This window comes from Hyla sarda, chromosome 2 (assembly GCF_029499605.1).
Source record: "Hyla sarda isolate aHylSar1 chromosome 2, aHylSar1.hap1, whole genome shotgun sequence".
Lineage (NCBI taxonomy): Eukaryota > Metazoa > Chordata > Amphibia > Anura > Hylidae > Hyla > Hyla sarda.
Window position 1 is genome coordinate 93,145,839 of NC_079190.1, and position 15,873 is coordinate 93,161,711.

The 15,873-nt window shown below is 44.7% G+C and overlaps 1 protein-coding gene across 3 annotated transcripts in view; it reads left to right on the plus strand.

Annotated features, from left to right (window-relative positions):
• The first annotated feature begins 11,582 nt into the window (after window positions 1-11,582).
• Window positions 11,583-15,873, plus strand: part of PIP4K2C (phosphatidylinositol-5-phosphate 4-kinase type 2 gamma) — a 63,988-nt gene continuing 59,697 nt past the window's right edge. The window contains exon 1 of one of the 3 annotated variants that reach the window (XM_056562569.1): window positions 11,583-11,960. In XM_056562569.1, the coding sequence (XP_056418544.1) occupies window positions 11,598-11,960 (363 nt within the window). In that variant the 5' untranslated portion in view covers window positions 11,583-11,597. Of the gene's footprint in view, window positions 11,961-14,985; window positions 15,110-15,336; window positions 15,400-15,873 lie in introns of those variants that run through there. The other 2 variants (XM_056562571.1, XM_056562570.1) reach the window with 2 other exon arrangements.

Sequence of the window (15,873 nt, forward strand, 5' to 3'; positions counted from 1 at the left end):
CACTATTCTGCTGGTGAGGTCACTGTGTACATACATTACATTACTTTTCCTGTACTGTAATTATCGATAGTACTGTATCTGGTACAATCAATTAGTATCTCCTATCAGTACTACACCATGTAGACTCACCCAGAGTACGCAGGTCTTGAGCAGGGTAGGCACACTGTTGCGGTGCACCAGCACGTTACTGCTGGTGCACACTGACAGCCGGTGATCCTCTGACCATGACAGTGGCTCCAGCATTGTGACTGTAAGGCAGAAGTTAGGATGTGGCTCCTGCTCCACATCTGGCAGTTGCTGGGCTACTAAAATCTTCTCCCATCACTGTCTATACAGGGAGAGATCATCACAACATGCCAGGACTACAAACAGATAAGGCTCCTGTCTCGCTGCCTGATCAGAGTCCCCCAGATCGCTCTGTACCCCAGACCCCTCTGTCCTCCTCCAGACCACTCTGTACTTCCGACTGCTCTGTACCCCAGACTCTTCTGCACCTCAGACTGCTCAATACCCCAGACCCTTCTATCCTCTCCAGACCCCTCTGTAACCCAAACCTTCCTGTCCTCTCCAGACTCTGTCCATTTTGCAGTTATTTGTGTAAAAATGACGGTAAAACCGCAACATTTATGCCACTATATTGCGCAAAATGTCACAATTTTACCATGATTTATGTCAAATTTGGAAGTGTAAGTGTGTATCGAAAGCTGTCCAGGAGGCCCCTTTTGGAATGCCCAGGTTAAACCTCCCCTAACACCTAACATGAGCTTAATACTGGAGACATTCTAAAGTCTACTGTGACTGTCCATTAGAGATGAGCGAACTTACAGTAAATTCGATTCGTCACGAACTTCTCGGCTCGGCAGTTGATGACTTTTCCTGCATAAATTAGTTCAGCTTTCAGGTGCTCCGGTGGGCTGGAAAAGGTGGATACAGTCCTAGGAGACTCTTTCCTAGGACTGTATCCACCTTTTCCAGCCCACCGGAGCACCTGAAAGCTGAACTAATTTACGCAGGCTAAGTCATCAACTGCCGAGTCGAGAAGTTCGTGACGAATCGAATTTACTGTAAGTTCGCTCATCTCTACTGTCCATGACAGCTTCTCATCTTTGGCGTGCAGGGAGCTCCCAGCGTGCACTGGGCTTTAAAAAGTGGCGGCGGCTGGTTCCCCCGCATGAATTCCTGGGGGGGGGAGGGGATACGTCTCCCTCATCACCCCGGTTCCTACGCCCATGTATACATTGTAAAGCTTTCAGTCCATGCATTTGGATTACCGTATTTACTGGTTATAGCCATTTCCATTCTGACCACCATTAAACAGGTTGTCTTAGCAGCAACATTATTCCTTATGCATAGGATAGGAGATCAGTGTATGAGCGGAGGTCCTAAGTCTCCATTCTGAGGGCTGTATTCTGCTACCTCTACCAGTTTCCTAGACAGTGAATGGTAAGAAGTGCGCAAGTGTAATCGATGTTCTGTTCAAACAGGATACTTGGGATCCTCCTTCTTGCTAGGGGTCCCAGAGGTAGGATTCCCACCGATCATACCCTAAACCTAGAGAAAAAGTTTATAAGTGTTGTTGGTGGGACAACCCATTAGTTTTTATTAAAGGGTTACAAAATACATTTATTATGTTAAAATGGAAACAAATGGAAAATGTGAAATGCAAAAATGGGTAAAGTACACTAATAAATAAGGGCAAAAAAGAAATACTATACTATACAATAGAGACCTCTAAACAAAATAATCTAGTTCTCTAGTCCTATAGTATCCGCACACCCACCATACTTATGTACACTCCAAACCCTAAACAATCAGTGTCAGTCATGACTAAAAACCTCAATAAAGGAAGAAATGGCTGGCACCCCCGAATGACAATCTAACTGACAGATAAGATACAAAGAGGAAGTCAAGACAGACCAGGGGAAGTACAACGCCAAGGTAGCAGAGATTATTCACTACTCCACATTATCATGCCAAATGATCTATATAAGACAGCCAAGGCTGCCATACCACCTCAAACTGAGTCTGCATATCTGGGAGACAACAATTTCCAACATCTAGCTATGGAGATTTAAGCAGCAAGGAAATTAAATAAATAAGTTTCACCATACATACGGTAAATAAATTTCACCATGGGGCACCCCCTTTAAAGGGGTTATCCAGGAACAGAAAAACACAGGTATTTTCTTTCAAAGACAGCTCCACCACTGTCTCCAGGTTGGGTGTGGTTTTACAACCTGGCTCCATTCACTTTAAAGAACCATACCCAACCTGGAGACAGACGGGGAGCGGTTTTTGAAAGAAAGTAGTGCTGTTTTTCTATTCCTGGATAACCCCTTTAAGCTTATTTTTATGCCATCATTGGCTATTGCTATAATATTGAGCAATGTGGCTACCATGGCTATCAAAGAAAGATTTCAGCTCTAGTTTTGCAACGACTCGAGAGCCAGTGGTTGGGGCCTAGTCTGTATTAAGTAAGTGATCCAGCCTTTTCATGAAGTCTCAGTTTTGAGGCATTAGAACAAATATATGCCATATTTTTTCTTCCAGTTTCACAGTAGAGGTTTCGCCGTTTCCAGTTTGCCGACCACATGTTGATTTCTCTCTATGCACACCTGTTGTGGTCTGATATTTCTCCTTTCTTTATGACCATTGTTCCTTTAAGGAGTTGTGTAGCTCAAAGACGCCATGTTCCAAGGGGATCAAGGATCAGTTGTCATATGCATCAAAGGAATAAGCTCTCCCGTCCTTTCTTCATAAAAAATATAAGACCCCAGAAGATAGGTAGATTATTTTCAAAACTTTTGTAAGCTTGTTGTCAAACTTGAGCTCAGTTCTCATTTTGGAAATACAAAAGGGGTACACAGAATAGATTCTACCAACCCTGATGTCATAGCAGCCTTGTTACCTCACCTACATATCATGCATATAACTCATCTAAACTCATCCTTTGTGCATCGGTGTTGTTGGTCTTCATACGCCTAATAGCTCTGGTCAGTTTTGCCTATAGCAAACAATTAGATTGCTTCTTTTATTTTTCAGTTTTTGTCCATAGCAACCAATTAGATAGCTTTTTTGAAATTTTTTTTAGAGACCTTTTTTTGTAACAATTAAACTACGGGAAACTGCATATGCACAGGTTTTGATAAATCCCCCTCAAAGTGCCCAGATTTATTGAGGTGTGCTCCTTTCAATAAATTTGGTGTAGATCACTTCAGTTGTTCCTTTACTGAGAAAAATGAGTCTCACTAAATGTAGGCCATTGGGTGTAAATAACAAGCACCCTTCACTTGAGTGTGTACATGGATTCGGCTGCTGTTACATGAAATGTGCTGTATCCTCGAAGAGGATAAGAAATAAGATGATAAAGGTGCTATTAGGCCAAAAGTGCTCTTATGGGTTTCATGGTGACAGGTTAGTAAAATCTGCTACCAAGTAAGACGTTTCTTGTTGCATCATATATTTATCTAGAGGTAAGGAAGATGTCAATTTCGCTGTATCTTGCAGCTTTTCTAAAGTAAGTACTCCAGTGGGTGACTATTTATATGGAGCTTACTGTAGAATTGTGACATACAGTAACCACTGAACAGTGGCTTTTATATTATATTTATAGATAGAATTGAAAGGGACAATTCAGCCCAGAGATCAATTGTTCTTTACTGGGTTTTCTTCATTCTGTTGATCTGTAACATTTTGGGTTGTTGGAGTAATAAGGGGGTGAGACTTAGGCTGGGTTCACACTACGGTTTGTAACTACGGTTCCCGTATACGGCTGGGAGGAGGGGTGGGAGGGGCTTAATTGCGGCGCCATATTCGGGAACCATAGTTAATGTAGGTCTATGAGCCGACCGGAGTGAACCGCAGCCTCCGGTCGGCTGCGTTTTCGGCCGTATGTGGTTTCCCGACCGCAGGCAAAAACGTGGTCGGCCACGTTTTTGCCTGCGGTCGGGAAACCGCATACGGCCGAAAAAGCAGCCGACCGGAGGCTGCGGTTCACTCCGGTCGGCTCATAGACATACATTAACTACGGTTCCCGAATACGGCTCAGTGTGGGCGCCGCGATTAAGCCCCGCCCACCCCTCTTCCCAGCCGTATACGGGAACCGTAGTTACAAACCGTAGTGTGAACCCAGCCTTACTTAGCATTCTGTTGCAGACAAGGCAGAGGGGGAGGCTCCTGCTGAGTCCAGTTGTCTTACACCCAGACAAGGAAAGGGAAAATGGACGATCGCCTAGAACACACAGAGAATATTTTATATATTGTGGGAGATTAGCTCCATAGCACCAGTCAAATAGTGGCAAAATAGAGCAGCCAGTGACAGGGATACTGAAGTAACACTTGTTCAGGGCTTCTCCTGTCTTCTTTTTTCAGTATCAAAACAAATACAGCCTTCACATTTAGGCATAAACACGAAAACAAATCCTGCTAATCCAGCGCTAACTATACTATAATCTCTTAATCCTAATCTTATAATCCTGTCTAACTTTTTGATGTTGCAAATTTAGCAAGCTAAATTTCTGGGTTTCCCATATCTCACTCAGCTTTCCCTGAAACCTGGTCTTCACATACAACGGTACCTTGGAGAAGCATAGTGATCCCAGACTATAATTTCTGGCATTGTCTCATATATCTATCTATACAGTGATCCCTCAACTTGGATGGCCTCAGGTTACAATAATTTCAACATACAATGGTCTTTTATGGAGCATTGTAAGTTGAAACCAGACTCAACATACAATGCTACAGACAGTCCAGATTTGTGAAACATGTCAATGGCTGGAAGAACTGACCAATCAGAATGGGCATTCACTGGTAAAACCCCTGTATTACTGAAGCGTATGCACTGACTGGTGTCTGGTAGCGCCCCCTACAGTACAGGGAGGTATTACATGTTCTGTACACTTTACCTGTATTACTGAAGTGTATGCACTGACTGGTGTCTGGTAGCGCCCCCTACAGTACAGGGAGGTATTACATGTTCTGTACTCTTTACCTGTACCAGGGTTACCTGCTCCTCTGGACACCAGGTAAGGGCGACGCCATGTTACTTTTTTAGGACACTGCGTGTACCGTACCGGACCCCGAAGAAGCTCCTGTCCTCTACATAGACCAGTGTTTCCCAAGCAGGGGGCCCCCAGCTGTTGCAAAACTACAACTCCCAGCATGCCCGGACAACCAAAGGCTGTCCGGGCATGCTGGGAGTTGTAGTTTTGCAACAGCTGGAGGCTCCATGCTTTGGAAACACTGATATAGACAGTGATTTACAGCTCCCAGAAGATCTTTCTTACTTTTATATGTAAGGATTTGCTTTATCTATATTAGTTATCTACTTATTTTTCTTTAATTCTCACTTTTTCCTATTTTTTTGGATGACATTTTGGTGCCTTTAGAACCAATTAGCAGGTTTCCATAGAGTTCTGGTCTCAACATACACTGGTTTCAACATACAATGGTCGTCCCAGAACCAATTAATATTGTAACTTGAGGGACCACTGTATATAAATAGTGGGAGATTAGCTCCATAGGGCCAGGCAAATAGCAGTCACAGACAGGGACTGCTTGTCCAAATGCTAACTATACAATAATCTTCCTTATCCATACAGTTGGTTTTCTATCAGCCAGCAAACAAAACATTCATCAAATCACAATTTTGCTAAAAGGTTCGCTTATACGGTTTTGTATTTGAATACCGTATACAACCGTATAGCAAGCTCTATACATTGACCTCCCATACAAAAATGTACACAGCAAGATGTATCCGATTGAGTTAGTTTTTGGATTACATTTGTGTATTTTTTTGCCGTGCACAAAACAGCAGTCAAGCACGGTTTTGTGTCCGGTTCTGTCCTGTTTACAATGGGTTTTGTGTCCTTCATAAATACGTATACGGTTTTTATAACATTGTAGTCAATGGAAACCGTATTGAGCACCCAATTGCATATGGTTTGGTCAGTTTTTGAGGGATAAGTTTTCCAGAACAAAAACTGATTCAAAACAGTATGGCGAAATCGTGATGTGGATGTAGCCTTACTCACACAGGTCAAATTGTCCCTTTTTGAGGCTGCAGACATTAGGGCTCTGATTCCCAACAGAGGGTCAAGTACCTCAAAGCTTTAGGCTAAGTTTCCACTTGTTTTTTTCTCTGTCAGTTTTTGGGATATCTGCCACTGCAGTTTTTGAGCCAAAGCCAGAAGTGTATTCAAAAGAAATAGAACATATAACGGAAGGACTTTTACTTCTCCCTTATTGATCCACTTCTGACTTTGGCTCAAAAATTGCAGTGGCAGTATTCCAAAAACTGCCAGAAAAAAAACAAGTGGAAACTTATCCTTAGCTAGCAGACTGAGTTTCCTCCTATCTTAAAGCCCATTAACCAGCTGTTTTCAGCATCTGTGCAAATCTGGACCACACTGACAAACTAGACTGGCCAGGAAGGAAATGAAAGACCCCACTACCAACCTGTTTTTCAATGCAAAAAGAAAAAACCCTCAGCCGGTATCATCTGCTCGTGGTTTAACTATTCCTGGATTCCTCATATCTCACCCAATTAGCTACATATGACAACCAGTATTTTTTTTTTTTTTTTGAAAGTGCACTGGAGCAAACGGTGCCTAATGTATTTAACGACACATCTTTCTATGTCCATTTGTGCCATTTGGCATAACTTGCACCCATTTCTGGCATAAATTATATTGTAAATTACATTAACAATATGGCCATATGTTATTTTTATTTCCTTGCAGTTTTTTTTTGCTAATTTTACGATGTGTGAGACCAATTTTGTAGCATACAAATGTTGAAATATCAGCTTAATAAATTCTCACCATATCTGGGAGACATAATGGAGAACAGTGGATCCGTAGTTAAAGGGTACTGGTAACTATCTCACACACCATCAGCACATCTAATGTCATAGTGACTTGACAGAAGTTTTGATCAGTGGGTGTCCAGCTGCTCAGACCCCCACCGATCCCTAAAATGTAGAAATGACTGTGCTTAGCTGACCGCATTGCCTGCCTATTTATGACTGTCATTGCTCAGCTCAGCTGTGTGAGTGGCCTGAATGGTGTTCAGATGGACAGAAAGCCCCTAAACTTTCTATAGGCTTTCTATCAATCCGTACACCACTTGTGCTGCTCAAAGAATACTGCTGCCCGCTCATTTTATAGATCTTGGGGGTCCCCTACTAATCAAAACTTCAGAAGTTTTTTAGTGTCAATAGGAAAAATGTATTGAAACGTAGAGCGAAAAACAATAAACATGTACAAGTCAATTCTTTGAGCAGTACATTTGAAATGTCAGCAGTGAGTGAAGGTAAGAGTATATGGGAAAGGGATGGGGTAATGTTTAGGGATGGGGTAGGAAAGAAAATAAGGGGTGTAACTCATATGATTTACACATAAAGAACAAGAAAGCAAAATAGTCACAAAACAGAGTAAACTAAAGGAAGTAGCGACTTAAAGGGGAACTGACAGACGGTTCACCCGCACTAAACCAAATACACTGGGTTATAGGGTGGTTAATAGGAGTAAAATGAAATCACTTACTAAAACTGGTTCAAGCATTTTGAACATACGGCCCCCTTGATATATTCTGCTCAGTGCACAATGAAGGTGGTAGCTAGCTTGCTGAGCTTCCCTGCCTCCGTTCTGTATGCTGTGCTTTGCCCACCATCTTAGCCATATTCACTATTCTATCCTAGTGACATGAAAGAAGAAAAGTTATTATGCAGGGGGTAGAGACAGCCTACAGCCCTGGCGGGGGAGTCAAAAATACTGCATGTCTGAAATTTTTCTCTGCTAAACTCCCCTAAGATAACAGACACCCGGCAACCCCATTCAGGTCAGTGGGATTCATCTGGACCCGGCAGTGTCAGTTTTGCTCCAACCCATTCAGGGAGAGCCGAATGGACCCTGATCAGAATGGAGCTCAGCAGTGATGTGAACCTAGCCTAACATGAATAAATAATAGTGTGGCCTTGGCTGCTTTGTTCCTGGCCATTTCTTTGGTTTCTATTAGAGCTTGTTCTGTTCTTTCTGTAAGCTGATACTGAGCCCAGGCTCTCTATAGGGTCCTAACAGTAGTGAAGAATACCTCCAAACAAATAGAAAAGCCTCCATATAAAACCTTTAGGGCTTATTCACACGAGCGGATTTTCTGTTACAGATCTGCTGCAGATTTGCTTCAGCAGATTTTGCTGCCCATTGAAGTCAATGGGCAGCAAAATCTGCTGAAGAAAATCTGCAGCAGAAAATCTGCTTGTGTGAATGAGCCCTTACCCTCACACGTGCTTATTTTCTGCTGAAGATCTGCTTATGCAGATTTTGCTGCCCATTGACTTCAATTCAATTGCAGCCGAAAATATGCACATGTGAATGTACCCTTAAACAAACTTCTGACACATCACAGTCCTGAGGCGAGCAGAAATAGGCTAAGTTTCCACTTGTGGTTTTTTCTGTCAGTTTTTGAGCCAAAGTCAGAAGTGGATCCATAAGGGAGTAGAAGTGTAAGTTCTTCATTTATATGTCCTATTTCTTTTGAATACACTTCTGGCTTTGGCTCAAAACCTGCAGTGGCAAATATCCAAAAACTGCCAGAAAAAAACAAGTGGGAACTTAGCCATAAAGGGAGATCTTACTCAGCTGAGCGCTTCTGCCCCCTGTTTTTTGTGATTGTTGGGGTTCTAGGCATCCAGCTCCCCACTGATCCCCAATGTCACTATGGCAGGTTTGAAGTTTAGTTTAGGTAACTTTTTAAGATCCATACTCTTCTATAGGCTCTGTCTTATTGTGATAGCCTGGGGGATGTAGGGTACGGGGAGTGTAGCTGTGCGGTGATTAAAGGGTGTTTGTTAACCCTTGCTATTCGTGACACCAGGGTGAGGGCTCCTCAGTAATGCTTGTCCTACCACCACCCTTCTCAAGAGCGATAGGGAGGTAGATAATAATAGAATGTCCACAACCGGAGAGTTTTCTGAAACAGGATTAACTTTTACTGAAGATTTTCTGCAAGCTTCAATAACAGAACAGTCTCTATGCATAACAACTGTTTTCCTTGGAGATTGACAAAAGTTGGGACTTTAGCAATTTAGAGTCTTTAAGGTATTATGCGCTATTCCACTGGATTTAGTTGCAGTCCAGTAGTCATGCTAGCATTAGCGGGGTTTAGATTAGAACCCACGGTTTTAGTTCAGCTGAGGCCGGTAGGTTTTCAGGCCTAGCGAGTCTTTGAAAGTAGCGCAGATCCATCCTGCTAGTTTGGCATCCACGAAAGCAGCAACCCAAGAGAGCAATAATTGGCTACAGCTCCTTTATATGGGCAGGGGCTGGACTAGTGCTAATTGGTCCATACTGATGTCAATCACCATTACAAAGGCTTGTAGGTAACACGTGACCCAAGGACCTCCAAAGGTCCTCCAAAATACCATAGAGGATATTTACATGGTCACATGACCGAAGGTCCTGAGATGCTAAACAAGGTAAGCATTATACATTATTATAAAATATATATTATTATTAAATATATACATGTATTAACATTAGAGAATTAGACTTCAGGAGAGGCGACTAGGGGCTGTCCCACCTGAGGAACCCTACCTGAACGTAGTTACTCTGACTTTGGGGACCTCTACACTAGGTACAGTATGCAATGCGGTACCGGGACACCACATTATGTCTCCATATTACATTGTTTTTATAGTGTTAAATAAAGCAAGGTACAAGAAAATGTGGTCGCTTCTCCAGGATAAAGCCGTCCCTGGTGTCCAGCTAGAATCAATGAATGGAGTTTGTGGGACCCCCAATCAAACATTTTAATATAAATAATAAAAGAAAACCTTGTTTTTCACCACCTGGAAAATCGTTATTTCAAGATACATGTTCCTAGCAATTGCCCCAGACGCTACTTTAGGATCCTTTTCCCTGAGTGATCTTGCCGGATCCTCGCCCTTACGTGACAAATATGATTTTTTATTTTTTTAAACGAAAGATAAATTTGATCGGTTCTCAAGGTCTATTAATATAATAGCTTAATAGTAATACATTAACATAAATAAAGAAATAGATAGATGAAGAGAATAAAATGAATGAATATTGTATGTTATTCTGGTTATAATGAGGAATGTGCCCATGTCCTCATTATAACCAGAAAAACATAAAATATTAAAGGGGTACTCAGGTGAAAACCTTTTTTCTTTTAAATCAACTGGTGGCAGAAAGTTAAACATATTTGTAAATTACTTCTATTAAAAAATCTGAATCCTTCCTTTACTTATTAGCTGCTGAATACTACAGAGGAAATTCTTTTCTTTTTGGAATGCTCTCTGATGACATCACGAGCACAGTTCTCTCTGCTGACGTTATTATAATAATAACGCTTTATTTATTGTTGTCCTTAGTGGGATTTGAACCCAATTCCCCAGCACTGCAAGACAACAGTGCTAACCACTGAGCCACCATGCTGCCCTTAGCATGCATCTGCTATGCATGGTTGCTAAAATGGACAGAGATGTCAGCAGAGAGCACTGTGCTCGTGATGTCATCAGTGTTCCAAAAAGAAAGGAATTTCCTCTGTAGCATTCAGCAGCTAATAAGTACTGGAAGGATTAAGATTTTTTAATAGAAGTAATTTACAAATATGTTTAACTTTCTGCCACCAGTTGATTTAAAAGAAAAAAGGTTTTCACCGGAGTACCCCTTTAATATTCATTCTTTTTATTCTCCTCGTCTATTTATTTATTTATTTTAATTGATTACTACTAAGCTATTATATTAATAGACCTTGAGAACCGATCGAATTTCTCTTTCATTTTTTGCAAATCCCATTTGGGTGTTTTTGGGGCTCACACCCTGATTGTCCTTTCTCCGTCGCCGCTGACAGATTGCGCACACATCAACCAATCTCGATTATTAATTTTTTTAAATAAAACGTACAAAAAAATGTGAAAACAGACTTCCATACATACAATTTTTAAACGTATCCGATTAATTTAGGATTTTAGGCCAAAAAATTTAGGACGGTTGCAAAAAATGGTTATGTGAATGCGATCCCAGTGGTCTTCAACCTGCGGACCTCCAGATGTTGCAAAACTACAACTCCCAGCATGCCTGGACAGCCGTTGGCTGTCCGGGCATGCTGAGAGTTGTAGTTTTGCAACATCTGGAGGTCCGTAGGTTGAAGACCACTGGACTCTATCCTGTAGATTGGGGTAGTCCGATCGGTCCTGTATAATGGGATTATTATCATTAATGTAACATCTGGGGACTGCAAGCCTAAAGGAATATATTACAGCAAGGGGACATAAGAATTTGGAGTTAGGACAGATGAGAGAAATGTGCACAATACTAGAGATCAGTGTTGCCCAACCTGCAGCTCTTCAGCTGTTGCAAAACTACAGCTCCCAGCAATGCGGGCATGCTGGGATTTGTAGTTTTGACACAGCTGGAGAGCTACAGGTTAGGCAACACTGCGGTTAATACTGTATATAAATTAGTGCCCTCAACCAAGATGGTTGCCTCTATATGACATTCCAGTTCCCAGGATAAAAATCTCCATGGTGACGTTCCACGGGCTGCGCCTAGCGTCAGGGCACGTGACCCATGAGTCGGCTGGGTGGAGGTGGGGAGGCACTGCGCAGGCGCGCTCGGCGCCCAGGTGAGTTAGAAGGGGCGGAGACAGCGTGTAGCCCGGGCGGGCGGGGAAGCACCCGCTTGGGACAGAAGAAGCAAAAGAAGAAGAGGAGGAGGCGGCTCGGGGGTCGTGGTCGGTGGCTGCTGCCCCGTGGTGCCGCTAACATGTCTTCCAACACGGCGCCCGCTACTTCTTCGGCAGCTGTCAGTATTCTGCCCACCACCACAGCCAAGACTAAGACCAAGAAGAAACACTTCGTGCAGCAGAAAGTCAAGGTGTTCCGGGCCAGCGACCCGCTCGTCAGTGTCTTCATGTGGGGAGTCAATCACTCGGTGAGGCCCGGCCTGACGGGAGAGAAGTGCGGGGCACCTGTAGAGTGGAGAGAGAGCGCCCCCAGCAGGTGACAGGAGGGATGACGTCTAGGTGAGCGCACTCTCATGACGGCCCGGCCGGCTCTGTACAGTAAGGGTTAATTCACCTAGACGTCATCATACTGGGGCCTCCAGAGCTTGTGGGACTAAAAGTTCCAGGAAGTGTTGGATGTAGCAGAATCTTGTGATCCCTTTCCTATTGGACTAACAGTACTTTGTCATTTACCACACAGTATTATGGGGGAGAGTTATCAACACCTGGCCAGAGGAAAAGTTGCTAGGTTGCCCATAGCAACCAATCAGACCAACCAATCAGATGGCTTCTTTCATTTTGCACAGGCCTTTTCTGAAACGAAAAAGCAATCTGGTTGCTATGGGCAACTCAGCAACTTTCCTCTGGACAGGGTTTGATAAATTTCCCCTGGTAAGGTGTTAATTACATATGGGGACCGGATCCAGCTGGGAGATGGGAAAACCGGGCGCTCCTGTATCCCGGACCAGGCCCCCATCTCATTCATTTGAGTGAGCAGACTGGAGTCAGATAGTGACTCTGGTTGGTTCATTTTTTGCCCCGTATCTGGTTTTGTGACTGCACCCAGAACCGTGGTACAGTGACCTACGATGACCCCGACATACGATAATTTCATCGCATGTTGAAGGCAGCCTCAACATACGATGCTTTTGTATGTTGGGGCCATCGCATAAACGGCTATCCGGCAGAGCAGACTGCCTCAGCTACTGCCGGATAGCGGTTTACGATGCCCCGTGTGGTCCGCTGACGATCACTTACCTGTCCTCGGGGCTCCGGCGGGTCCTCTTCGGGATCCTCTGCATCGTCTGCGCTTTACATCAACGTCATCATGTCCCTGCGCACGCCGTCCCGTCATCCAATAGGAGTGGCGTGCGTAGCGACGTGATGGCGGCGACGGAGAGCACGGATGCCGGGGAGGCAGAGGCCTTGCCGGAGCATCAGGGACACCCGGGGACGCGGCGACAGCGATGGAAAGCGACTTCCAGGGCAGCGGTGACGGTCCGGAGCGTCGGGGACAGGTGAGTACAACTTCCTCTAACAGTGTTCTACAACCTGCGGACCGCCAGATGATGCAAAACTACAACTCCCAGCATGCCCGGACAGCCAACGGCTGTCCAGGCATGCTGGGTGTTGAAGTTTTGCAACATCTGGAGGTCTGCAGGTTGTACACTACTGTCCTATACTTTACATTGCACGGATCCCTCAACATACGATGGTTTCAACAAACGATGGTCGGTTTTGAACGAATTACCATCGTATGTTGAGGGACCATTGTATACTACAGTTCTAGGTCTGGTCACAAAACCGAAAACTCCGGTCAGCTCATTCGAATAAATGAGATGGGGGCTGGGTCCCGGTTTTCCCATCTCCCAGCCGGATGCGGTCCCCATATGTAATAGACTTGGTGTGAACCCAGCCTTAGATCAATAAAAAAGGTATTACGAGATTCTGCTATGATTTTCCATCCTAATCACTGGACTAATTTGGCTGCTCCATACTGCTGTATGTTCCTTTGGTATTACTAGATTTATTGTAAGGGCTATACCCCCTCCATTTCTTACCTGTGGCCATATAGGGGCGGCAGCACGTTCCCTTGTTGTCCAGCAGCCTATTTAGTGAAGAGGGGGCAGCACACAATCACAATCTTCCACTTCCTGCATCTTCTCCCGGGGACTCGCAGAAGAGCGTGTGCCTGGCCCCCTCCTTACTAAACATTAGGGGTGTGAATCGCCAAGAATTTGGTGATTCGATTCGAATCGCGATACCAGTGTGGCGATTCGATATATCCCGATATATCGCGATACCGTCTAGGTGACGATACATCGTGATATATCCCGATACATCGCCCACCTGGGAGCATTCATAGATCCTAATAGACGCCGCTGTCAGCTTTGACAGCGGCGATCTAGTACTCCGGTGCTCACTTTTCTCATTTTATCCCGTCCGGGCTGCAAAATAAAAGAAAACGCACTTTATCTTACCTGCCAACGAGCCCCCGGAACCCCCCTTACAGGCATTCGGTCCCCGGGCTGTATTCTTCTTAATTCCTGTTAGGCTGAAGCTCCGTGTGACGTGCTGGACTAACAGGAAGTAAGAAGAATACAGCCCGGGGACCAAACACCTGTACCGGAGCTCCGGGGGCTCGTTGGCAGGTAAGATAAAGTGCGTTTTCTTTTATTTTGCATAACATGAGAAAAGTGTGCACCGGAGTACTCCTTTAATAGCCAGCCGCGGCGATCGCCGCATGCTGGCTATTAGCGGCGGCCCCCGGCTACTGAAATCAGCCGGGGGTCGCATAGTACGGAGCGGGCACGAGTCGGAGCCCGCTCCATACACCCAGAGCGACGCTGTGTCAGATCCGGCCTGCCTGGCTCCACAAATGTGGAACTTTTATCTCCTGATGCCCGGGACATGCTGTTCCGGGCGTCAGGAGATAAAAATTCCACATCCCTAAAAGAATCGATTCAAAAATATTTTGAATCGATTCAGTATCGGCAAATGAAAAAATCGCGATTATCGCGAGAATCTATTTTTTTCTTACATCCCTACTAAACATGCTGCCCAGGACCACAGTTTCATATATACATAGTGATAATTGCGGGCACAAAATGTGGTGTGAATGCGCCCTTATACTAATGTGGCCTTGCTTTCCTATTCTCTTGGCATAAGATACCTATAGATGAGCGGCGCAGTATAATCAGCATTGAAAGAAAAGGAAAAACGCTTGCATTAGGGTAGGGTCAAAAGTAGCGCATCCGCAGCTGACGGTAGAGCAAGCATCACATAATGATGGCAGAGCAAGCTATCTTGTAGCTCTGTGTGTCAGCTCGTGACTTACGGCGGGAAATCCACCAGTACGAACAGACACACAGAGCTACAAGCAGGGAGTTAGCTCTGTCATCACACAGTTACCTGGTCACAGCAGGGAGCTCGCTCTGCAGTTGCTCTGTGACTGTCGGCAGTGCATCCGCAGCATCAAATACGCTGTGTGACCCTACCCTTAAGCTAGGTTGACATCAGCGTTGTGCTCCCTTACGTTTTCATTTATTTATTTTTTGCACCAAACATGTCGCCACATGTAAGTTCACATCATTGCTGAGCCCCGGCCTGTTCTGGGTCTGTTTGGCTCTCCCTGAGAAGGTCTTACTACAATAGACACCCATGGGTCCTATTGACTTGGAATGGGGTCCATCAGGTTTCTGTCAATGTCGGTTGTATTGCAGTGGTTGAGAGAATAGAAAACTACCGCTTGCAGTATCTTTTTCTTTTTTTTTTTCTTTGCTGATGTCCCGTAGTTTTAACAGACTTTAACTGAGCACAATGCTATGTATACTTGGTCTTAGTCACATCGCCTTATGCCAAGAGAAAGTAAGGATGGACATAGGGATATACAGAGGGAGCACATATATACAGTGGTCCCCCAACATATCCAAATGGTCCATCATTTGTTGAAACCATCGTATGTAGAGGGATCCATGCAATGTAAACAACCTGCGGACCTCCAGATGTTGCAAAACTACAACACCCAGCATGCCCAGACAGCTAATGGCTGTCCGGGCATGCTGGGAGTTGTAGTTTTGCAACATCTGGAGGTCCGCAGGTTGAAGACCACTGGTATTGGAGGTAATACGTGTCCCCGCCACTCCGGACTATCACTGCTCGTCACCGCTGCCCTGGATGTCGCCTTCCATCTCTGTCGCCGTGTCCCCGACACTCCGGCAAGGCCTCTGCTTCCCCCGGCATCTACGCTCTCCGTCGCCGCCATCACGTCGCTACGCACGCCGCTCCTATTGGATGACGGGACGGCGTGCGCAGCGACGTGATGACGTAGATGGAGAGCAC